Here is a 17247-nt window from a genome sequence, read left to right on the forward strand (position 1 = left end):
AGACGTCCCGAAACTCTGTCCTGCTCCAGGTACCTGAGATCAAGCGCGCGCTACGTGCATGCGCATGTGCATGTCCAACTTTCCTTCTCCCAAACTGCCCTGCACCAGCACAGCGATGAGTGTTGCCATCTTCCGACCTTTCCCTCCCAGACACACACACACACACACACGCCTACATCGCCCAGTCGGCGGCAACACCCATCACACGACCCATCTGCGTCTGCTGGGAACTCCAGCGAAAACCCGGATTCAACCAAACTTCCATTGAGAGGTGCATAGTGGTACAACCGTGAAGCTGCTTTGCTTCCACGGAGCTCGGCATTAGCGTCAAATCTACCATTCTGACGAGGCGCAAACCACATCCAGTCTGCGCACTCTCTTGTCAGCCTCTACACTGACTTCTACTCTACATCATTCCACTCCACGCCCGGCTCAATTCGTGGGAAAGAGAGGGAGTTGAATGCACTAGTCTACAAACACCGACGCCATCAGCGTCGAGGCGTCGCATTTTACAAGCTGCCACACTTCGTGTCGCTTACATCTCCATCCTGGCGCCACCCTGATACCTCAAGCGTTGGTGCGCATGCGGAAACCCCTTCCGGCGCTGCCGAAGGTTGGACGGTTGTTGTGTCCCTTCTGCACACGTCACACGTCCAGTGCATGCAGCCCGGCGTCAGATGCCAGAAAAGCCACCGTTCCAACGTTTCCAAAGAAGCTGGTAAAAGAAGATACAACAGAACAATCTAGCAGCACCCGCGGCCACCTTCCCTACCACCTGCACCTGGCAGAGATCACTCACCGGCACAGAAGCCCGGAGCTTAGCCAGCTGTTCCGCGGACGCCGTTTGAAACTGCCACCCAACAAGCGCAACATCGTCCCACGTATCAGTTCCCGGTACATTCATGAGCAACGCTTGTGAGCGGCTGCTCGCCTTGCATTTGGAAGGGCACCCGAAAGAACCACTGCGACGACGGAAAACCACAATCTCCCACATGCCGACATCTACAAGTCTCTCTGTCATGCCACGAACACTGGAGCAGAACCCACTTACGTTGAACAACGACAGAATCCAGGTGACACCCTCCGCGCATGGTGGGGTGGTGAGGGATCCCATGTAAGTGCCGTAGTTCCTCTCCGGCTTCATCATCTTGATGTGCCCCAAGTCGACCTTCACGCCTGGGCTATTTGACGATGGCACCTCATGTGCGAACTGCACACGTCACACCAGTTTCCGCATGGGGTCAGGCTTCGCCAAGGAGAATCGCGTTCGATAGCGCGCGCGACCTTCCTAGCAAGATCTTCAGTGACACACGAGAGCACTACTCTGCACCGACCATAACGCAACGCAGATTCGCCAAAGCTACGCCACCCACGTCATGGGCGCACGACAGTTGACCTTCAGCCTCGTCCGCGCCCACTGGAAAGAGGGTACACAGGTGGGAGCGGGGTGCGTACCTGGGCCAGGAATTCGCTCTCGCCTCCTTCCTCAAACAGGAACCCGATCACCGCAAGCTTCCCATCATCGGACTTGTGCACCAAGTGGAGCTCCAGCGGGAAACTGGAGCAGTGCCAACCGAACAGTGGTTCGCGCGTCAGCAATGAACACACACTGACCTCGTAGTCACAAACGGAGGTGCGGGCTCCACAGCCGAATTCAATTCCCAAACAAAACCTGCAACTTCGTGGTAGCATGCCGTGACGTACCTCTGGTTCATGATTGTGTGCTCGCTGGGCATGTGGATGTGGAACTGGACGGGTCGGTACGTCTCGCCACCGATCCTCAAGCGTCCCGAGCCGGCTGGCATGCTCACCTGACAAATCCACAGTCAGCCCCAACTTCGGAGTAACAGGCCAGCCGCCTGCAATCGGCACGCCTGCCCCCCTGTCCAAACGTCGAACTTCACTGGTTCCAATTGACCACGATAACCGCCACACCGCCAAGGGAGAACTTCAGAGACCACGGCACTTACCTCAGCCCCATGCCCGCTGTTGTAAAGAGTGGCATGAACTCTCTTCCGGTACTTGGCATCCAGCTTCCCCAGACTGCGGTCTGTGACCAGGTCGAGCGCCGTGATGGCGATCGGGGACTGCCGGCTGCCCGACTTGCACACACCCCACTCGGCCTTCAGGTCACCCCAGCCACCTGGCCCATGCGACCCACCGCTGTAGTCCCAGTGCACTGAATATCCACACAGCACATGCACACGGAGTCATGCACCAGCATTGGTTGGAGTCATGCATCAGTTGGTCATGCAGGCCACCAATGTGAGTCAAGAATTTTTCGGCCGCATGTATGCTGCGATGGAATGCTAGGGGGACATCACAATCCTGTTCTACTACTCCACGCCGAAGTTGGAGTTTCTGCCCCGACTTACCCTCGTCACCTCCCTCAGCCTGAGCCGATCCTGCCCACGCGCCAACCCAGCTTGCGGAGATGCATTGCAGAACCACAACAGCGGCCACTGCCTGCACAAGTTGGCTCGCCATCGCCAGCAACTCAACCGACCGCTCGCTGGGAACAGTGAGTCTACGGCCGATCACTTCCGCACTGGAGCCACCCCAATAGTCGACCGCGGGACCGATGCTTGCACGTCATGCCGCTCCTCGGACAGCCTTATGTAGTCCATGCTCACGGAAGGTGCCAAGCCCAACCACCCATGAATCCACTTGCTTGATTCCCACTAATCAGTCTCGATTGGATGTTCCCAGCGGATTGTGGTCACCAAGCACTCCCCGAATTCGGGTGGCTTTGGGTTTCTGATCCGACCATTCCTGTCATGCTCATCACGTCATGGATGTGTGCGTCGAAGCTGCCTGTGTGCTGCAGCGTGGACTGGCGCAACCGTCTGGCGGTTTTCTTACCCTTCCCACGGTTCGTGTTTTTCACCCAAAGGAAGCCGCCCTTCGGTTACAACTTTTGGAGCCTCGCTCCGTCCCACTCCTCCTTTCCACCAGATTCTCGAGCATCCGGTAGCAAGTTGCGAGTTATCTTGCGGGAGGAAACATGGAGCCGCGGGCTCCCGTGGATCACCAGGCATTGGCTGTCTCGCGTCGCTAGCGGGGCGGATTCTGTTCTTGTGGAGGCGTGACACATGGCAGTCCTTGAAAGTACATTGGGATTGGCGGTGGAACGCTGTCGGGGAGGATGCATCTGAAGTTTGTGGACTGTGGCACCCACCCGGCAAGCTGCGCCACTGACGCATGGTCCGTCGCGTCTTGGTGTGAGAGTTCGCAGCGGAGAGATTCATTGAATGCAGGAAAGCAGGCGTTCCGGAATTGGTACGGGAAATCAGATTTTGAGTTCGATTTTATTTTCATTTACGTGTGTTTGAATAACACAACACATAGGCAGAAAGGCAGCTCTCAGGGGCAGCTGAAGGCTGTGTACTTTGTGAAAATGTCAGGTTCAATAGAAAATGCTTATGTAGCTCTTAAATTTTATTTTAGTGTGTTTTTGTTTATTGACGAGTACATTCATAAGAGACCCTATTTGTTTCTTTTTGTAATGTGCTATTTTGGATTGATAGCCAAACCATTTGTCATAGGGTGTTGAATCACTAGTTTGAGAGTTAATCATTTGATTCAAAGTATATACTATAATACTTATAGCTTTTGTCCAAAGGTGTAGAGATGATGTTTGTTTTTTCTAACATGGACTTGGTGCTTTAGAGACAAATCAATTATCTTGATTAATGTAACCATTTTTCTATATATACACACAATTTTGAGGTCATGGTGAATTGTGGGTTTGTCCAAAAAAATATTGTAATTAAACTTTCACTACTTAGTTATTTAATCTATGCTAAAATCCTTTTATTGAAGGCAACAAATCTTAGTTTGTAGATTTTAGCATGTGTCAAAAATGGTCCCGCAAGATAACTCGCAACTTGCTACCGGATGCTCGAAAATCTGGTGGAAAGGAGGAGTGGGACGGAGCGAGGCTCCAAAAATTGTAACCGAAGGGCGGCTTCCTTTGGGTGAAAAACACGAACCGTGGGAAGGGTAAGAAAACCGCCAGACGGTTGCGCCAGTCCACGCTGCAGCACACAGGCAGCTTCGACGCACACATCCATGACGTGATGAGCATGACAGGAATGGTCGGATCAGAAACCCAAAGCCACCCGAATTCGGGGAGTGCTTGGTGACCACAATCCGCTGGGAACATCCAATCGAGACTGATTAGTGGAAATCAAGCAAGTGGATTCATGGGTGGAAATCAAGCAAGTGGGAATCAAGCAAGTGGCTTTATCCAAAAAAGTTTTGTTATTAGACTTTCACTACTTGGTTATTTAATCTATGCTAAAATCCGTTTATTGCACGCAACAAATCTTAGTTTGTAAATTTTAGCATTTGTCAAAAGTGGTCCATGCTTTCAACTTTTTATTTGCAAAATAAAGAAATTGGTAAGATGCAACAATATCGTTCAACAACAAAATGTATTGAACAATTTTTATGGATGCAACACTGAGATTTTTAGAAATAGTACCATGTATGGTACACCATGGACTTGATAATTTGTTTTTTTTGAGATATTGCCATGTGTTTTGTGACGATAGATTTGGCACACCAAAATGCAAGTGTATATAATTTTCTAATAAGGAATGTAAAACAAACAAAACAATATGGTGCAAAAGAATACAAGTTGAGGCAATAGCAATAGAATAATGAAAATAACTAGTAGTATTTAAAAAGAAGAATTGTTTAAAGAATAATGAAGCTAATGGCCATAGCATAATTATTATAGATAAATATTGGAGTAAGTATATATGTCCGTAACACTTGATGATTTTAAAAAACCTCTATTATATTCTAATAGATCCCAAGAAGCTCCATAATACCCTGGCAAGCTCTTAGAAATCTTAGATGGTTGTAGAAGGTATTTGAAGGCTTGCTTCACTTCCTAGCATCAAAAAAACTTCTCAATGAGCTTTCTTACATCTAATATATAAAAAAGTTGACGTTGAAGAGATACTTCGTCTCAACAATACAATTTGCCGGGTGGGTGCCACAGTCCACAAACTTCAGATGCATCCTCCCCGACAGCGTTCCACCGCCAATCCCAATGTACTTTCAAGGACTGCCATGTGTCACGCCTCCACAAGAACAGAATCCGCCCCGCTAGCGACGCGAGACAGCCAATGCCTGGTGATCCACGGGAGCCCGCGGCTCCATGTTTCCTCCCGCAAGATAACTCGCAACTTGCTACCGGATGCTCGAGAATCTGGTGGAAAGGAGGAGTGGGACGGAGCGAGGCTCCAAAAGTTGTAACCGAAGGGCGGCTTCCTTTGGGTGAAAAACACGAACCGTGGGAAGGGTAAGAAAACCGCCAGACGGTTGCGCCAGTCCACGCTGCAGCACACAGGCAGCTTCGACGCACACATCCATGACGTGATGAGCATGACAGGAATGGTCGGATCAGAAACCCAAAGCCACCCGAATTCGGGGAGTGCTTGGTGACCACAATCCGCTGGGAACATCCAATCGAGACTGATTAGTGGGAATCAAGCAAGTGGATTCATGGGTGGTTGGGCTTGGCACCTTCCGTGAGCATGGACTACATAAGGCTGTCCGAGGAGCGGCATGACGTGCAAGCATCGGTCCCGCGGTCGACTATTGGGGTGGCTCCAGTGCGGAAGTGATCGGCCGTAGACTCACTGTTCCCAGCGAGCGGTCGGTTGAGTTGCTGGCGATGGCGAGCCAACTTGTGCAGGCAGTGGCCGCTGTTGTGGTTCTGCAATGCATCTCCGCAAGCTGGGTTGGCGCGTGGGCAGGATCGGCTCAGGCTGAGGGAGGTGACGAGGGTAAGTCGGGGCAGAAACTCCAACTTCGGCGTGGAGTAGTAGAACAGGATTGTGATGTCCCCCTAGCATTCCATCGCAGCATACATGCGGCCGAAAAATTCTTGACTCACATTGGTGGCCTGCATGACCAACTGATGCATGACTCCAACCAATGCTGGTGCATGACTCCGTGTGCATGTGCTGTGTGGATATTCAGTGCACTGGGACTACAGCGGTGGGTCGCATGGGCCAGGTGGCTGGGGTGACCTGAAGGCCGAGTGGGGTGTGTGCAAGTCGGGCAGCCGGCAGTCCCCGATCGCCATCACGGCGCTCGACCTGGTCACAGACCGCAGTCTGGGGAAGCTGGATGCCAAGTACCGGAAGAGAGTTCATGCCACTCTTTACAACAGCGGGCATGGGGCTGAGGTAAGTGCCGTGGTCTCTGAAGTTCTCCCTTGGCGGTGTGGCGGTTATCGTGGTCAATTGGAACCAGTGAAGTTCGACGTTTGGACAGGGGGGCAGGCGTGCCGATTGCAGGCGGCTGGCCTGTTACTCCGAAGTTGGGGCTGACTGTGGATTTGTCAGGTGAGCATGCCAGCCGGCTCGGGACGCTTGAGGATCGGTGGCGAGACGTACCGACCCGTCCAGTTCCACATCCACATGCCCAGCGAGCACACAATCATGAACCAGAGGTACGTCACGGCATGCTACCACGAAGTTGCAGGTTTTGTTTGGGAATTGAATTCGGCTGTGGAGCCCGCACCTCCGTTTGTGACTACGAGGTCAGTGTGTGTTCATTGCTGACGCGCGAACCACTGTTCGGTTGGCACTGCTCCAGTTTCCCGCTGGAGCTCCACTTGGTGCACAAGTCCGATGATGGGAAGCTTGCGGTGATCGGGTTCCTGTTTGAGGAAGGAGGCGAGAGCGAATTCCTGGCCCAGGTACGCACCCCGCTCCCACCTGTGTACCCTCTTTCCAGTGGGCGCGGACGAGGCTGAAGGTCAACTGTCGTGCGCCCATGACGTGGGTGGCGTAGCTTTGGCGAATCTGCGTTGCGTTATGGTCGGTGCAGAGTAGTGCTCTCGTGTGTCACTGAAGATCTTGCTAGGAAGGTCGCGCGCGCTATCGAACGCGATTCTCCTTGGCGAAGCCTGACCCCATGCGGAAACTGGTGTGACGTGTGCAGTTCGCACATGAGGTGCCATCGTCAAATAGCCCAGGCGTGAAGGTCGACTTGGGGCACATCAAGATGATGAAGCCGGAGAGGAACTACGGCACTTACATGGGATCCCTCACCACCCCACCATGCGCGGAGGGTGTCACCTGGATTCTGTCGTTGTTCAACGTAAGTGGGTTCTGCTCCAGTGTTCGTGGCATGACAGAGAGACTTGTAGATGTCGGCATGTGGGAGATTGTGGTTTTCCGTCGTCGCAGTGGTTCTTTCGGGTGCCCTTCCAAATGCAAGGCGAGCAGCCGCTCACAAGCGTTGCTCATGAATGTACCGGGAACTGATACGTGGGACGATGTTGCGCTTGTTGGGTGGCAGTTTCAAACGGCGTCCGCGGAACAGCTGGCTAAGCTCCGGGCTTCTGTGCCGGTGAGTGATCTCTGCCAGGTGCAGGTGGTAGGGAAGGTGGCCGCGGGTGCTGCTAGATTGTTCTGTTGTATCTTCTTTTACCAGCTTCTTTGGAAACGTTGGAACGGTGGCTTTTCTGGCATCTGACGCCGGGCTGCATGCACTGGACGTGTGACGTGTGCAGAAGGGACACAACAACCGTCCAACCTTCGGCAGCGCCGGAAGGGGTTTCCGCATGCGCACCAACGCTTGAGGTATCAGGGTGGCGCCAGGATGGAGATGTAAGCGACACGAAGTGTGGCAGCTTGTAAAATGCGACGCCTCGACGCTGATGGCGTCGGTGTTTGTAGACTAGTGCATTCAACTCCCTCTCTTTCCCACGAATTGAGCCGGGCGTGGAGTGGAATGATGTAGAGTAGAAGTCAGTGTAGAGGCTGACAAGAGAGTGCGCAGACTGGATGTGGTTTGCGCCTCGTCAGAATGGTAGATTTGACGCTAATGCCGAGCTCCGTGGAAGCAAAGCAGCTTCACGGTTGTACCACTATGCACCTCTCAATGGAAGTTTGGTTGAATCCGGGTTTTCGCTGGAGTTCCCAGCAGACGCAGATGGGTCGTGTGATGGGTGTTGCCGCCGACTGGGCGATGTAGGCGTGTGTGTGTGTGTGTGTGTCTGGGAGGGAAAGGTCGGAAGATGGCAACACTCATCGCTGTGCTGGTGCAGGGCAGTTTGGGAGAAGGAAAGTTGGACATGCACATGCGCATGCACGTAGCGCGCGCTTGATCTCAGGTACCTGGAGCAGGACAGAGTTTCGGGACGTCTCCAGCGACGGGATCGCGGTGCACCATTCGTGAACAGCCTGCTGCCAATCACAGTGCAATTCACTGAGGACGAGGTAGGTATGGAACGAATCGCGCAGTCCGACGCAGTCCGGTGATTCCGATCTTTTATCATTGCAGTTAGCACCACGCATAGTTACAGATACTCATGTGTTTATGTGTGTTATGATGTCGACAATAGTACATACGCATCTGCATTGTTCAATGTAGTCTAGAAGTCATCGGTTCATGTAACCGAAGGTGGGATGGATCGGGCCGAGGTAAAGTATTCCCGACTGTCGATCGGGCCAAGCTTTTGGCCATGGCTTGGTACGTTTTGAAGCTTAAAACACATTAAAAATAGCACCGCAGAATGTGACTACTATCACAACTGTGCAATTGCACTCGAATCGCTTTACGGTACCGTCTTCAAGATGCTGCATAACAAGCAAGCTGTTAATCTCTACGCTAATGGGATCACTCACTCACTCACTGGAAAAGATAAGCCGCTCTGTTTTGTACGTCAATCTAGACATTGCTGGTTGTGTTTTCCATTCACATGTAGTAAGTCGAAAGAATGGATCCATCCAATACTTGCCAACTGTGCTCGACGTCTGCCAATCGCGTAGGAGCACTAACTTCGGAAGCATGTGCCTTTTTTCGTGACTCTTCATTGGACATGAACATTACATGTGCGTGATGGTGTGTTTGTCTGCGGTCCGCGTTGAGAGAAATGGAAGTTTTCCTGGTTATCTTGTAGACCAGTCATGTCGCGTTATTTTTGGGATAAGCAAAAGTGGTTACCTTGAGGAGATTATGTACAAAGTCAACCCCCAACCTGTGTCGTGTTCTTCAGCCCATCAGCTGAGGGCACCCTTTCCGTCTCTGCACTTTTGATGTTATTTTTGTGAAAAATTGCGGGACTCAACTTGCATGCAGTGCATGAACCCCCTGGTTGCCTGCGAGCTTATCTGCGAGAAGTCCAGTGTCCGGAAGCCAAAGTGTTCTCTGAATGTGACCGCAAGTCCCAGTTTCCCCACACGCGAATAAGTCGGACCCGCCAAATGCCATACCTTTACAGAAGAACTGCAATCCCTGGCAGCCAAATTTAGCCCGTGAATCGATCCCCCGTTCTAGACTTCAGTCTAGCTGTGTGTGACATTGTGATTGGATTATTGTGAACTTTTAATATATTAGGGTGGATGGCTGTTGATTTGCCAATGGCTCGGATTGATTTAACATCAGATGAGGATGGGAAGCTGCCAGTTTTTATCGTTAGCGGTTGTTACATTGTTGATATATCGATTTGGTTTCGTCAGGTTTAATTTGTCACATTTATAATAGCAATATTCGTTGAAACCTTTAGTAAAAAGTTGATGGAAATCTGTATTTCGTTTTTTTAGCTTATTTATTCTGAGGCGCAGATGAGTAGAAAGCACTTCAACCGGAGCGGATGAATTTTGGAGCTGTGAAGACGAATGTCGCCTGGGAGAGGGAAGGAGTTTTATAAATTTTCCCATCTCAGAATAGTTTTTCTCTACACGTGTGTGAATGTGCGATGGCTTTGTGTGTGCTTCTGATTTGATGGAGGAATGTTCTTACAATTTAACATGATTATTTTTTGAATTTTGAAATTTGTTATGATATGTTTTGGATTCAAAAGTTGATGAGGTTTATTTACATGTTGTTTAGAGTTATTGGAATTTTGAAAGAAGAAATTTGAAATTGAGATGTAGAATTTAGTGTGAAGAGTTGTATTGAGTTATTAAAGTTGTAATGCAAGATTTGTTTAGGATTTGCTTAAGATTTAGTAAAATTTGCAACAAAATTTTACTTGAAGCTATTAAGATATGACTGTTTAGAATTTATGAGATTGTGTGAAATGAACCATATGATACAATTGATTATTAAATAAAAATCTATTATTTTTTCAAATATAGATTTTTTTAAAAAAATCTAAATTTTACTTATTTGTTGCAAATAGAGATTTTTCTATTAAAAAAACAAGTATGACTACCATCTATTAAATCATTATAAATTCTTAATATAAATTCTTAATGTAGCTGCTAAATAGAGCCACCATCAATTTTTGCATTAAATTTGGGATTAATGGATAAAAAAAAAGATTTAAATAAAATTTATCCAAAAATATTTGATTAATGATAGATTAATTTTAAAATAATGTGCATTTTATATTATTGTGTGTAAATGTAGTATTAAAGAACATTATAGAAGCTTAAAATATTTGTACAACAAAATGTAATATAAGTTGTATTGCTAAGATATGTATTAATATAGAGCTTATTAAATCATTATATATGGTAGTAATAATAAGATTAAATTATAAAAAGATAAATTTTTATATTATAAATATTTTTAAAAATATTTTAAATTGATTAAGGCATATTTGATTTTTATATAAATAATTTATTGAGATTGATATTGGTCTTTTAGGCATAACTTTGTTAGATTCTACAATTTTAAAAAGAATTAAAAAAATAAAATTTATATATTTATGTACATATGTATGTATGTTTATATATATTTATATACTTCAAGAATAAAAATACTTTTATATTAACCTTTATGTTGTTATAGAAGTATTTTATATTCTTTTTACATAAAAAATATTTATTAAATAATATCTATTGGAGCCTTCAAATGACATATTGAAGTATTTGGCCAAATTCTTATTAATGCAATTATTGAATAAATCCAATTTATTTTGTATTAAGCTGTAGATTGATCCAAATGACAATTAAGTTCTTTCTTGAAGATCAATTTAGTAATCATAAGGATGATGCTTTTGTAGAATGTCAATATTTTTCTTCTAAAAAACATCTTGATAATCCTTATATAAGCTTAAAATATTGCTTGAAGTCTATTTGCTATTAGAAATAGGTATAGAATAAATAATAAAAAAATAACTTCTTACTTTGTAGCATGTATAAAAGCCTTTGCATCTACAAACAAAGATTTGATTATACTAGACTTATGACTTTTTACTTGATTAGCAAAACTCTTGATTATGCTATTAGAAAAATCAGGATTACAAGAAATCCAACCTACTAGGAGATTATATGTTTTTAGCAATAATAAGCCTAAAATGACTAAATTAAAAAAAATTCTATTAATATTCAAATTTGTGGTTATTTTTTTTTTTGGATAATGTTGAGCAATGTACTCAGGTTCTCTAAAATGTAAGCACAATCTTCTTTGACAATTTTTCTTATTTTTTTTGCTTAGTAAGAAGATTAAAACATATTGCATCAATTTAAATAGGTTTTGATTTCTATGAATAAATTTCTAAAAACTTAAGAGTTGTTGTCATGACTTGATTTATTTTTCTTTAACCAAATCTTTGTTCTTTGCACCTTTTACAAAGTTGTTTACTACATGTAATGGCTAAAATAACAAACTGCATCAATAAGTTTGCTTTTGGCATTATCAATAATAAATCATTAATGTTGTCTTTTAGTCTAATTTAAAATTGGTTGATAAAGGATTTGTAGTTTCAATTTATGTTACAAGTAAGGTATTAGAATTTGAGAGCAAAGATGGTAGCTAATTGTGATTTTTGTCCTAAGGATAAAAATATTATTTTTATTATTCTAGGACTTAATATGGATGTTGCTATCAATTGGATTATATAAGAGTACTTGTGTGTCTGGAAAGCAAAGATTAGAAGGTGGCAATATACATCATTGTGCTGATGTAAGATAATTTGAATGGAAAAAAATTGAGCATGTATACATGCATTTGATTTCAGCAACACACAGTAGGAAAAATTTTGGAAATGATTCTAACAACAAGATTGAGATGCATTATTCTTAAATAGCTTACTATCAATCATAGTACAATTTATTGAAGATGGAATAGGTATAGAATGTATTAGGTGTATCTAATATTTTCTATTTTTTTTGTTTTATTTGTTTTTTTGTATCATTATAATTAGCACCTATTGAAGTGGATGTCAATGACTCACCAAAATTGTTGGATTTATATATTAATAAATAATAATCAATCTATGCAACCTTAAATTAAACTACGTTTATTATGCATTTGTATAGATTTATTTTATAATATTTTTTTTAAAATAACAAGTGATTACTAATTTGATTGTTAGTTTCTAAGTTGACAAGTATTTTTTTCACTAAAATGATTTAGCTTTGCTTAGTACACTACTTATTATATTGCTGATTATGATTTATATTTTTTTATAGGAAGTTGGACAAAAATGTTCATTTTATAGTCCTACTTATTTAAGTTAACTTTCTACAATTGAATCTAATAATACTTCTCTCACTCTATTAAAGTTGAAAGTTGTGATACCAAGTAAAAAACACAATTGAACAAATTGATCTTGCAAAAGAGGCTTTGTGAAAATATCAATAATTGGATTTTGAATAAAAATATATTAAGAATCAATTTATTATTTTTTTTCAAGTTCACAGATAAAACAAAATATGATATCAATATGTCTTCTAAAAGTTGTAATCTTGATTGAAGTTCTTGGAGTTAAAATCTATATCAAAGTCAAGGTCAATTAATTAAATTCTAAATCTATCTTCAATATCTTTAATCTTTAATGTCTCTATATTCCTTCATGTCTTTGCCAAGGTTAAAGTATTCCATTGTTGTTATTCACTTTAAAATAGATCATAACTTTTATTTGATGAATCTTATCTTAAATTCATCAATCCCATCTTTGAAGTTCTTTCTTCATTGTATTGAAAATTCCAAAGATCTTCATGGATCTTATGTTGTAATATTTACAACTTGTAAATGGATCAAAAGTGTATAATGAAATGACATAATAGAATGTCAATTATATTTTTTCTATTATTATTTTATTATGATAATTACAACATAGTTTTGTAGGTATTTATAGCTATATATAGTAATTTTAAAAATATCATTTAAAAATATTAAAAATACTTTCTTTCTAGCTACCATAACTACTTAAAGTAGTTTTAATTTGTGAATCCCATCAATGCATTTTAATTGATAAATTGATTATGAATATTTTTGAAATTATTTATTTAAATAAATATTAAGATTAAAGAGTCTTTTTTACTATTCAAGTATTTATTAGAATTTAGAAGTATTTATAAGTTATAAAAGTCTTACCAAAAGAAAAGTTATAAAAATGGAGTCTTAGTAAGTTTTGGTGGCAATTATCTTAGTTGATTTAGTATTTTTACTTATTGTTGAGTATTGAAGATTATTTATTAAAACCAATGTCTTTATTGGCCTCCTATCTACATTTATTATTTATAAAAATCCTATCAATGATTAATTAGTACTTAGAAGAAGCATGAAAACTAACTTCATATCTTTTTGGTTAATTTTATAGAAAATAGGACTTTTAGTGGATTTAAATTAGTTTTATTTCTATAAAAACTCATAAATATAGAAAAATATAGCTTTAAATAGGTATTAGAACTATAAAAATATTCTAATATTTTTTAGAGTTTTTTTAGAGTTTATTTAGAATTTATTTAATATTTTTATAGAAAATTTCAAGACCTTCGTATAAATGAGTTTTATAACCTCGAGAGCCATTATGAAAAAAAATAACAAGTTTTGAAGGCCACCTGAGGTGTAGTCAAAAATACAAAAAAAATGAGTTTTACTGGTAGAAAATAGGAGGACCAGCAGCTATTTTAGTGCTTGTAGGAAGGGAGGTGCATAAGTTCCATATAGATCGTAGCACCTTGGATGTAGGTAGGAAGATAAGAGTAAGGCCTAGAGGCTTTTCTTAATACCTGATATATTCTACATCTAAGCCTTTGTGAGGCTCGAATCCTTGATCTACAAGTAAGTTATTCTTAAGATAAAATATTTTTACTTAATTTTTTTATTATTTATATTCTATCTTTAATCTATCATAACTTATTCAAAGTAATCTTAATTTATATGGAGATCAACAAGGGTTCTTTCCATCAAAGCCATTATGATTACTATCCTTCCATGTTAACTCCCGTAAATGTGAACTCTTAGCAAATACAAGACCTAATTGTAATTTTACCTTGAATTAATATACTTAAGATTTTTTATTTTATTTTATTTTATCTTTTTTCCAATTTTCAACTTCAAATAGTGATTAAAATCACTAAAAGAAGATAAACCACTACAATTAGTCCACCTATATCTTTTAGAAATTATCATTAATTTAATAATTAGATTTTATATGTTTAATCTATTCAAATTTTGGCATGTAATTTAAGCTCAAAATAATCTTAAAAATTAAATAGAAAAATAGAGAAATTAAACTTAAAGGATTTTCTAACCATAGTCAAATAATGAATTAGCTTTGGAATTCAAAACTAAGATTATGGATTAATTCAAGATATAATTTCTAGAACTTAGAAGAAAAATTGTATTAAAATTTTAATTTAAATACTAACTGAGATTTTAGAATTTATTAAAAAAATAAAATCATAGACCTTTTAAACTTATTATTTTTAGATTTTTTGACAATCATGATAAAGAATTCTTAGATTAAATATATATGTATATATATATATATATATATATATATATATATTCTTTTTTATAAGAAAGATTTGATTATTAAGGGAGGCTTTAATTTTTATTTTATTTTATTTTAATCTTTAACTTGCAATTTAAAAATAATTAGGCTATGGCCATTAAGTTCTTTCTTCTTCAAAAAATTCTTCTTTCTACTACTACTTGTTGTCTTCTTTATTCTATTGACATTGCCTCAACTTATATTCTTTCGCACCATATTATTTTATTTGTTTTATATTTCTTTTTAAAACCTTATTTATACTTGTATTTTTGATATGTCAAATCTTCCACCACAAAATACATGGAAATATCTCACAAAAACAGATTATCAAGTTCATGGTACCTTACATAATACTATTTCAAAAAATCTCATTGTTACATCCATTAAAATTGTTGAATACGTTTTGTTGTTGAATAATGTTATTGTTGTTGTATTATAATTATTTATAGTATATAAAAATTAACAAAAATAGATAATATATTTATAAATATTAATATATTTTTAGAATGGTTAGTAGATTAATTTAAAGAGAGTTGATATAAGAAAATTTATTTTCAGATTTACTTATGTTAATTATAATATTAAAAATATATATAATTTAAATATTTAGTATAAAATTTAAGGAGAAGATTGGAGCTCAAAGATGAAGATTCAAACCTTTAAGAAGCTTATTTGGAGGGATGAAAGTAAAATATGGATGGATGAAGGCTAAAAGTAAAGATCTTTATCTCTATTGGTTGAAGGCTATGTCCAACAAGTATTAACTAGGCTATTTGTAACCATAATAAGGATTTTGGCAACTTTAGAAGGAACTTTTGAAAATCAAAAGTAAAGTTTGTAAGGTTTAAGATTTGGATTACAATTTGTATATAAGTTTTAGAGAATTTGCAATTAGGATGATAAAATTATTACCATTTGAAGTTAAGGTATCTTTTTCAAACATACTATTACTATTTTGAAGATAGGAGGAGTTTTATGATAGATTTTGGAAATTAGAAGAAACAACCACAAGGGTGATAATAAGATCTGCATCTCTTGTAATAGAATTTTTGATATTTAGAGTTTGTATAAAGAAATTATAAAGCATTGAAGAGAGCATATGTAATTCAAAGGTAGTAATTGAGTTGTTTTATTGATAGTAATGATTGGAGCCATATCTTGAGTTTTGAAATGAATTTTTAGCTCAAAAATTTTAGATGTATGTGTTTTTAAATTAAGAAGATATATATCAGATTTTTATGGTATTTAAATACTTATTTTGTGAGATATGAAGAAATATACACACTGGTGTATATAAATAAGGATTTGAAGCTACTTATTATGAATTTGATAATATCTCAAGATTTATAATAAACTTACAGTTGAAATTTGTTGTAATAGTTGTTAAAATTTTATCAATACTTCATGTAAAATTAAAGTTTGTTTAGATAGCCCAGTCGTAAGATATGAACTCTTGAAGTTTGGAAAAAATTCACCTTAAGAATATGCAAGGTTTTATAATATTTTATCATATTTTTGGTGATCTTTGGTACTTAGGACTTATGTATTGATGTAATTGCTCCTATAGAGAAAATTTTATATATAATCTTGATGTTTTATTTTATTTTATTTTATTTTATTTTTTTATCTTGAGGCTTGATTGAATAATTAGTGACAACTAAATGTCTAGCACTTTCTTAAGGCAAATTCTGTCTATCCCAACCTATTGGTGCTTTCACTAAGAGAGCCTTAAGATATTAATTTTTCAATAAGTTAAGATAGGAGATACAAAGTAACGAGGCTCAAATCATGGAGGTGGTTAGAATCTTGTGGATGAATTTTTTAGAGCCATACAAATGTCTATGGGCTAATAAGTTGCTAATGCAACTTTGCAAGGAGCTACTAAATTATTGAGGGATATTATTAGCAAAATGGGGAGATTTGATGGAAAGAATATTACTAAGTTTTTGAAAATCTACACCTATGAAATGAAAATCTATTAAGTTTCAAAAGATAAGATGATTGAGACCTTTGATTTACTTATTGGTTCAAAGATCAGAGAAATTGTGAAACAACTACATAGAAGTATTGATGTAAAAACATAGGCTAGATTTGAGGAGAAATTTAGAGATAAATACTTTGATGAGGATAATAAAAGGATGACGAAGAGAAGTTTCTTTGAGTGGATAAGGCAACAACTAAATAAACATATAAGACCAAACCAATTGCTGAGGGAGTTTGAAAAGAAATTTGGACAACTCCCATTAGCTAAGAAGCAATTTTTAAAGATGAAAAAGTCAGAGTTGTTCTTATAAGTTGTAGATGAAATACTAGAGGATAGATTGCTTCTCTTTTTTTAAGATGGAAAAATAGAAGGTGGTTTTATTACTGATTAGAGAAGGTTGGAAGAGGTAGTGAGCCTCATTGCTAAGCAAAAATATATAAAGTTTAGAGGATTTGAAGCAAGGATAGAAGCTATACGAATGAAAGGTATGAAAGCTCCAACAATAACTTTGCTTACTCTTACTCCATCAAGCTCTTTAAGGAATAAGAATGTAGAT

General features: G+C 39.5%; 2 protein-coding genes across 2 annotated transcripts; one reads left to right on the plus strand and one right to left on the minus strand.

Annotated features, from left to right (window-relative positions):
• Window positions 1-219: 219 nt before the first annotated feature.
• LOC112277638 (uncharacterized) lies at window positions 220-2579 on the minus strand. The gene is made up of 7 exons (XM_024510185.3): window positions 2376-2579; window positions 1971-2179; window positions 1705-1811; window positions 1456-1558; window positions 1052-1210; window positions 800-850; window positions 220-636 (listed from the first exon to the last, which is right to left on the minus strand). Exons 1-7 carry the CDS (start codon window positions 2485-2487, stop codon window positions 568-570), a joined length of 810 nt encoding a protein of 269 aa, XP_024365953.1. The 5' UTR covers window positions 2488-2579; the 3' UTR covers window positions 220-567.
• A 3018-nt stretch (window positions 2580-5597) lies between these two features.
• On the plus strand, window positions 5598-7957 carry LOC149986218 (uncharacterized). The gene is made up of 7 exons (XM_090247943.1): window positions 5598-5801; window positions 5998-6206; window positions 6366-6472; window positions 6619-6721; window positions 6967-7125; window positions 7327-7377; window positions 7541-7957. Exons 1-7 carry the CDS (start codon window positions 5690-5692, stop codon window positions 7607-7609), a joined length of 810 nt encoding a protein of 269 aa, XP_090104069.1. The 5' UTR covers window positions 5598-5689; the 3' UTR covers window positions 7610-7957.
• Window positions 7958-17247: the final 9290 nt, after the last annotated feature.

This window comes from Physcomitrium patens, chromosome 26 (assembly GCF_059467195.1).
Source record: "Physcomitrium patens ecotype Gransden chromosome 26, ASM5946719v1, whole genome shotgun sequence".
Taxonomy (NCBI): Eukaryota; Viridiplantae; Streptophyta; class Bryopsida; order Funariales; family Funariaceae; genus Physcomitrium; species Physcomitrium patens.

Excerpts from the sequence above, each read along its gene's own strand:
- LOC112277638 (XM_024510185.3), bottom strand. The coding sequence starts at position 2,487 with ATGGCGAGCCAACTTGTGCAGGCAGTGGCCGCTGTTGTGGTTCTGCAA. Across the intron at positions 2,180-2,375 it reads GGCTGAGGGAGGTGACGAGG|TGCACTGGGACTACAGCGGT; the intron begins GTAAGTCGGGGC and ends GTGGATATTCAG. Across the intron at positions 1,211-1,455 it reads AGAGCGAATTCCTGGCCCAG|TTCGCACATGAGGTGCCATC; the intron begins GTACGCACCCCG and ends TGACGTGTGCAG.
- LOC149986218 (XM_090247943.1), top strand. The coding sequence starts at position 5,690 with ATGGCGAGCCAACTTGTGCAGGCAGTGGCCGCTGTTGTGGTTCTGCAA. Across the intron at positions 6,722-6,966 it reads AGAGCGAATTCCTGGCCCAG|TTCGCACATGAGGTGCCATC; the intron begins GTACGCACCCCG and ends TGACGTGTGCAG. Across the intron at positions 7,126-7,326 it reads GGATTCTGTCGTTGTTCAAC|TTTCAAACGGCGTCCGCGGA; the intron begins GTAAGTGGGTTC and ends GTTGGGTGGCAG.